Raw genomic sequence first — 7500 nt, 5'->3', positions numbered from 1 at the left:
CGACCTTGCTGCTGGCCTCAATATCTCCGGGTATCAATATTCAGAGATTCCCGCCAAGTCCTCTCGATTTATATGACTGGCCACGACACTGGACAGAGCATACCAGCCTATCCGTTTTTTGTTGTTGTTGTTATTTTTTGAAGAAATGATTTTATATGTTGCATTTACATATGTGGTATCTTTGTTATCATTATTGTTATTACATTTATCATTATTGATAGTAGTAATATCATTGTTATTATTTTCATCATTATGATTTTTATCATTATCATTATTACTATTATTACTATTATCATTATTATCCTCATCATTTCTATCACTGTTATTATCGATATCATAACATTATCATCATTACCATTATCATTATCACCACCATCATAAATCTCATCATGATTTTCTCCATTGCCATCATTAACATCAACATCAACATCAACATCGTGCAGATCACTCACTCTTCTCTTCCTGAGTGACTCTTCTTGTTGTATTCAAGTGGAACTCACATGTTGACGCGAATAACTAGAAAATTAATGTTCTAAGGCTTATTACCATTCCCATGTCCTCTCTTTGTGACCATCAGAAATATGTAATTACAAAAGCCTTCGCATATATTGCAGTTGGGGATGAGTTGCCTCACCTTTTGGGATTTTTAGATGAAGTGTTTGCATCCATTCAGCAACCAAAAGGCTTTTTTTTTTAGTTATAGTATATATATATACACACACACACACACACACACACACACACACACACACACACACACACACACATATATATATATATATATATATATATATATATATATATTAAGGTTATTATAGTATATATTTGCAGAAAATACATGTATTAAGGGTACACTGATACGTTGACCACTCACTTATAATTTCTGTCATTATGAATTCCGCTGATTTATCCAAAATAAGTGAATTAATGTCCTATCAAAGACGTACAAGCATGTTTTGTAGATCCTTAATCAAAATGTGGTTCCCGCTTGAATTAGACTAAATCTATCCATCTTTGACATCTTACTGTAAATAATGAACGGTTAATCCAGCTAAACTCAGTGTAACATTCAGACATCCTGTTATAGTGTACATCAATTTAGGTCAACATTAAATAAATTCAAGTGTCCCAAGACATCCTAACACTGTATCCTGATTTCGCATGTTCACTTTGATGAATAAAGCGTCCAGCACTGGCCTCTGAAACAAAAGCACATCACTGTATTAAGAACAATGATTCATTAAGTGCCATGTGCAGTGAAATTGCGTCTTGCGTGTCACTGCTAGGATAAAGTAATTCTAATAGTAAATACTGATTACTCAGGTAAGTTATTCCATGTAGTTGTAACCAAGATTTATGAACTTAAAGATATATTATTGCTTATTTAATTATTTGTTACTATTACTGTTATTGTTTATCATCAGCATCATCATTATTACTACCATTATCATTCTTAATATCATTATCATTGTTATTATTATTATCATTGTTATTATCATTATCATTATCATTAATTGTAATTTTCACTATCATTATTACTATTACTATCATTATTATGATCATTGTTATTGTAATTATCATTATCCTTATTATCTCCATTATAATTGTCCAAATCATTATCATTACCATCTTCATTATCAACAATCAATTAATAGTATTGCTGTTAGTAGCAATCGTTTTAATAGTATGTAAACATTGTAAATGCAGTGGACATAACTATAAGAAAAAAATCAAAAGAAAATTAAATCAGTTAGATATTATCGCAAATGTGAGGATAGTGAAATGGCAGTTAATAATTCTTTGACGTTTTTTATTTTCTTCTTTTTGAAATTTTGAATTCTAAACTATACATCTCACATTATTCCTCCAATGTTGAATTCTTCCGTCCCGCCGTAGAACCGCATCAAAATTTTAAATCACAACAAATTCATTATCACATCTCTCTCTATATATATGTTTTCTCTATTATTTTATTCAATAATATTAGGCCTGGGAATCTGTATAACTTCCTTAATCATTACACGTAGGTTCGCTCCACTGTTATTGCGAGAATGGCGGGAAAAGCGAACAGCTGATGAATCCCACACTGATTCCACAGAAAAACATGGGTGTCATTTTTTCCTTATTTTGATGAGCCATCTCCGTCATTTATCATATTTTAAGAAGTATATAAAAACGCAAAGTGATAACAGCAATATTAATTTAAATAAAGAGTTCAGAAAAGGAAAAAATGAAGAGTTGTGAGTTGAATGTAGAGTTAAAAATCATTTGATGATAATAATAGCAATTTTAATGTAAATAGAGTTGACTATTAGCTCTTTTAAGATAATTACATTAGCTATGATTTATTCGAAGGAGTTAAAATGTAAGGAGATTGGTAATGATATCATAAAATAACTGAATAATATATGATAATAATATGAATGAGAATAAACAGTTCAAAATTTATCCTTTGATTCTTTATCATATTTCATTGGAGTCAGAAATATAAGATGATCATCTATCTTTTCACTTTAACCATCGCTTCAAAGCTGTTGTTTATCTTCCTTTCAAACGTTGCTGAGTAGGATCATAAGATGAACATGAAAAAAAAAAAATACCGGAGACGAGAAAAAATTAAAAATTGCCACAGCTGTTACAATTAGCGATTTAAGACAGGAAATGCTTGTCGACAGCATTATATACTTTTGATTAAAATGAAAGGACCATGTGGCCTCTGTTCCCAACCTTGTATCCAGTGACATTTTTGCTTATCAATGCATTTTCCGCTTCTGAAAACCTAATATCTTTAAAAATAGGAAACCATCAGCTGATGAGAGGTGTTCCGAATCTCACTTATATATATGTGCACACATTCTGCAAGTTGCAACAACAAGATCATGTTTGACCACGCGTGCTCCCTCCTCCTTTTCCTCTTCATTGCGGTAGTATACTTTCATATGTGAAATAAATTCGCATATGGAAACGATGATAAAATTAAGATATTAAATGAAATACCGAAGGTGAAAGGAATAACAACAACGATAGGATTATAAGAGTATACTTCGTAAACTATCTGTTACAAAAGTAAATATGCCTCTTTACCCAGTAAAAGCTGATAATATAATTACATGTTCTTTTGCGTCTTAGGTGTCTCCGAGTGTGCAGCTCTGTGCCCCGGACTGCACGGACGTGGACCCCGGAACCAAAGTGCGGGACCCCACCGACTGCACCAGGTACTACGTCTGCCTCGACGTTACTGGCGACGGTAAGACTAAGGGATAAAATTTTCATTTGAGAAAGAGTAAGCATACATGAAAACCAACGCTCGTACTCTTTCGGTTTCTCACTGAAATTGGAGATCTTTCGTAACCTACAGGCATCTTATTACCGTCTGAACCGGTGGACTGTCCCGACGCCCACTACTTCAACGAGCACCACACCTCGCCTCGCTGCGACCCCATAGCCGGAGCTCCGAGCGACTTCTGCTCTCGCCTGTGCAACCCGTGCGAGCCACATTGCAGCAGTCCAGGAGAGCTCACGCCTCACCCGACCAAGTGCTACCGGTACTACGTCTGCCTGCAGAACAACAACTTGCTCGGGGAAGAATGCCCAACTCATAACATTAACTTCGATTACTTGACGGGAAAGTGTCAGAACGACGACACCCTCTGCTACAACTACTGCAACATCTGCGAGCCTCACTGCACCCAGGACTCCGAACGCGTGCCGGACCCCACCGACTGCCACAGGTTCTACCTGTGCACGCCCCCCACCATGTCGAACTTCCTCTGCCCTCACAACCAGGTCTTCAGTAGAGTAACGCGGGAGTGCGAGGATGGAGCTACGTGTGTGGTCGAGTGTCCTTCGTCGTAGACTTCATAATGCATCCTCAGCATTTAAAGATTGGGAAAGTAAACACCGATTAAAGGGAAGGTTTGTTGCAGTATACTGTAGACATTGTAAATTCAATAATAAAAATAATTGATTAAAATTGTTTCTCGGGTCGAAGGATTCCAATCTTTGCTATGTATTTATTTATTTCAGAAAATAGTTAAAGAGTTAGATCAACGTAGGAAAATATGCCACGATTAAACCATGCAGAACTTTAAAACTTCTAATACAATACATATTGTATAGAAATAATATCCACACACAATGAAAGAGGATATTCTTACTTGACTTAAGACTGAAATATTTTATTTCTGCACAGTGTTTCGAAAGATTACAATACTTGCCAACGAATAAGCCATATCAATTTTCAATTCAGCAAATGTGTATATTTTTTAGCATTCTTACTACTGTTATTATCATGGGTTGGATAAAGGGTAAAGCTGTCATCCAAAGTCAAGGTAAAAAAAAAAGTTATTTTTCCATTGATTTTGTTATCCTGTCCGAGTCTGTGCAGACATTTAGCTGTGAGGTGAAGACTTCAAAGTCACCCAGAGCTTTACATGTCTCACTAGCGTAGTACATGACTCTGGAGTGTCGCACAAAGAATTCATCAGACGAATTGGTTTGGCGACTCGAGCCATGGACTCTCTCTGAAGGAGTGTTTGGAGATCCTAGACCCGGCATCTTCAAGGCCCTTATATTGCTGGTTTTGCTGTACACGTCTTCATGTCTTTTACAACAGGCCCTTAGTTATGGGGTACAGCTGGCAGGACTGTATGTCCAACTAACGATTACACCAAGTGACCGGTGTAGGAGCTGTTATTCGCACAATCCGGCATCACCAGCTCAGCCCATACCGTATGATCCCTTGCTTCAATTCCCAGAGGTTCATCCTGCCCTTAAGGTGAGTTCATCCAGGGGCACTGTACGCTGCATAGACCTGCCAAACGATCTCAAAAGTCATGGTTTATGCACATCAACCAAACTTGTCACAAGAAACTCGAGGGGGGCTGAACCCTTGCTGAGAGAGATTATCGTATCTAAAAGCAAAACAGGGATGCGGCGAGACACCCTCAAGCGTTGGCCCTAATAATAGTACTATTATTGATATTATTATTATAGTAATTTTATCATTATTGCTGTTATAATTGTTATTTTTGTTGACATGGCCATCTTCGTTATTGGTCTTGTTATTATTGTCACTAGCATTACTATCAAAATTAATAACAGTGATGATAATGACAACAATAATATTATTACCATTATCTGCTCCACATGAATATGTATTCATTGGCATTCATTGGTTTGATAGTTTGTTAGCAGGATTATACTTATGTATTTTGAAACGGCTTTTAATTTAGTCATCTCTCGCTCGCTCGCTCGCTCGCTCGATTTCTCTCTCTCTCTCTCTCTCTCTCTCTCTCTCTCTCTCTCTCTCTCTCTCTCTGTCTGTCTGTCTGTCTCCTTGTTTCTAAAGACAGGAATTTTAATTAAGGTATTTACATAGGTTTGCCTACTCTAGGTGCTTTTAGTCACTATTATTTTTTTATCATCATCATCATTATCATTATCACTTATAAAATTGTCACTTTCATTTCCATTATCATTAAAATTCCCGTGAACATATTATATTTGTCCTTACGACCATCATCATCATTATCCTTATCATATTATCTTTATCATTATGATTATCATTACTATCACTACTTTCATTATCATTATTAGTATCGTTATTGTCATCATCCAATTGTTATCATTTTTTATGATAATCATCGCTATCATTATTATTCATTATGGCCATCATTATCATAACAATCAATATTATAATCGTTACTATCACTATCATCATTATAACCATCATCATTATCCGTATTGCAACCTTTATTAGGAGCAGTAGTTGCAGTAGTAATATTGTCGTTTTTAGTACTATTATCAGTCTTACTGTTTTTCTTATCAATATAATTTTATCATATCTATCATCGTTATCATTGACATATTTTCATTATTATTATTGGTATTTGAATTGTGATTTTAATTGGCATTATATACCATTATCATTATCGGCATTATTATGATTGTCATCATCACTGTCATTATCGTTGTGATGGTAATTATGATTACTGTCATCATAATTATCATTATTATAATTTTGTCAGTATCATTATTTCCATAATCATTATTATCATTATCATCGTTATTGTCAGTATTATGATTATTATCATAATTGCTATTATCATTATTAATGTTATTACTTTTATTACTGTTGTGATAGTTATCATCTAGACATGATAGTGCTATTATCATTATCATTATTAATCTTATTAGTAATGTCTTAATCATCATTTCGATATGATTTGGCTATTTTGATATATTATCAATATTATCATTTACTATCATAATCATTATTACTGCTGTTTATATTACCGTTAATGTTATTTTTGTTATTATTATTTATATTATCATTATTAATATCATTAGCATTACTATTACCAGTATTAGTTACTGTTGTGATACTATCATCATCAATATCGTTATTATCATTATTAGATGAAAATCCCTTGTCTTTCTATTTCATAATCCATTTTACTGTAAGGTTAAACTCGAAACAACAGCTCAAGGGAACATATTTTATCTTTAACCTTTTTAATCACACACAGACAAACATGCTAGATTCCGTCGGTTACACCACCACCACAATCCTCTACACACTGGGCCCCGTCCTCACACACTCCTGTCTCCCTGTTGAACACCTCATTATGTGGACACAGGAAACTGGACATGGTGGGCGGCGTGCAGAGATAGAACCTGTGGCAGTCAGTCGGGTCTGGGACGCGCTCGTTCTGTTGGGTGCAGTGGGGCTCGCAAAGGTCGCAGTATTCGAAGCAGAGGGTCGAGTCGTCCTGGCACTCTCCAGTGAGGAAGTCGAAGAAGGGGCTTTCAGGCGGGCACCCGACGGACAGCGTGTGGCCGTCATCGAGACACACGTAATAGGTGGTACAGTCCATTGGGTCAGGGGTGACCTCTCCCGAGTGGGTGCAGTGAGCCTCACACGGGTTGCAGAGCGGGGAGCAGAAGTCGTTGGGAGCACTGCTGATGGGGTCGCAGCGGGGGCTGGTGTGATGTTCGTTGAAGTACTGTCCGTCAGGGCACTCGACTGGGTCGATTGATGGCACTAAATCGCCTGCAAGTATCATAGTCATCTTATAATTTCTGTGTAATGGGTGTGTTTGTTCCAATCATAATTTCAGTTAAAGACAGAGAAGTAGCTCTTAATGAATGCAACGTACCAGAGCCAGAGGCGTCGATGCAGACGTAGTACCTGGTGCAGTCGGTGGGGTCCCGCACTTTGGTTCCGGGGTCCACGTCCGTGCAGTCCGGGGCACAGATCTGTACGCTCGGAGACACCTGAAATATACAACATCCATTCTGGAAATATGAACTTACAATGCTAGGTAGAGAGTATTTGTATATTATTGCACTGAATCATATTAATGCCAAAAAATTAAGTAAATTAGAAAAAGATAAGGAATAGCAGCTGTAACAAAAGATGAGCGATAAAAACTCTTGCCATGTGAAAGACACAGATGAAGATAATGCTTCATTTCTCACCCGGATCGCAGATTGAAG

At 36.4% G+C, this 7500-nt stretch overlaps 2 protein-coding genes across 3 annotated transcripts in view; one reads left to right on the top strand and one right to left on the bottom strand.

Moving 5' to 3' along the window:
- The first annotated feature begins 2768 nt into the window (after positions 1-2768).
- LOC122249512 (uncharacterized) lies at positions 2769-3973 on the top strand. Its single transcript, XM_043010445.2, has 3 exons — positions 2769-2924; positions 3130-3247; positions 3359-3973. Exons 1-3 carry the CDS (start codon positions 2844-2846, stop codon positions 3853-3855), a joined length of 696 nt encoding a protein of 231 aa, XP_042866379.2. The 5' UTR covers positions 2769-2843; the 3' UTR covers positions 3856-3973.
- Positions 3974-6486: 2513 nt separating this feature from the next.
- LOC122249496 (uncharacterized) overlaps positions 6487-7500 on the bottom strand; it is a 37164-nt gene continuing 36150 nt past the window's right edge. For both annotated transcript variants that reach the window (XM_043010419.2, XM_043010418.2), the window contains exons 2-3: positions 7161-7278; positions 6487-7054 (exon numbers count right to left, since the gene is read on the bottom strand). In XM_043010419.2, the coding sequence (XP_042866353.2) occupies positions 6540-7054; positions 7161-7278 (633 nt within the window). In that variant the 3' untranslated portion in view covers positions 6487-6539. The remainder of the gene's footprint in view (positions 7055-7160; positions 7279-7500) is intronic.

This window comes from Penaeus japonicus, unplaced genomic scaffold (genome assembly GCF_977035675.1).
Source record: "Penaeus japonicus unplaced genomic scaffold, GWHDUDI00000001_assembly GWHDUDI00000031, whole genome shotgun sequence".
Classification (NCBI taxonomy): domain Eukaryota; kingdom Metazoa; phylum Arthropoda; class Malacostraca; order Decapoda; family Penaeidae; genus Penaeus; species Penaeus japonicus.
Note: the sequence above shows the minus strand (reverse complement) of the source record. Positions and strands in the feature narration are given on the sequence as shown.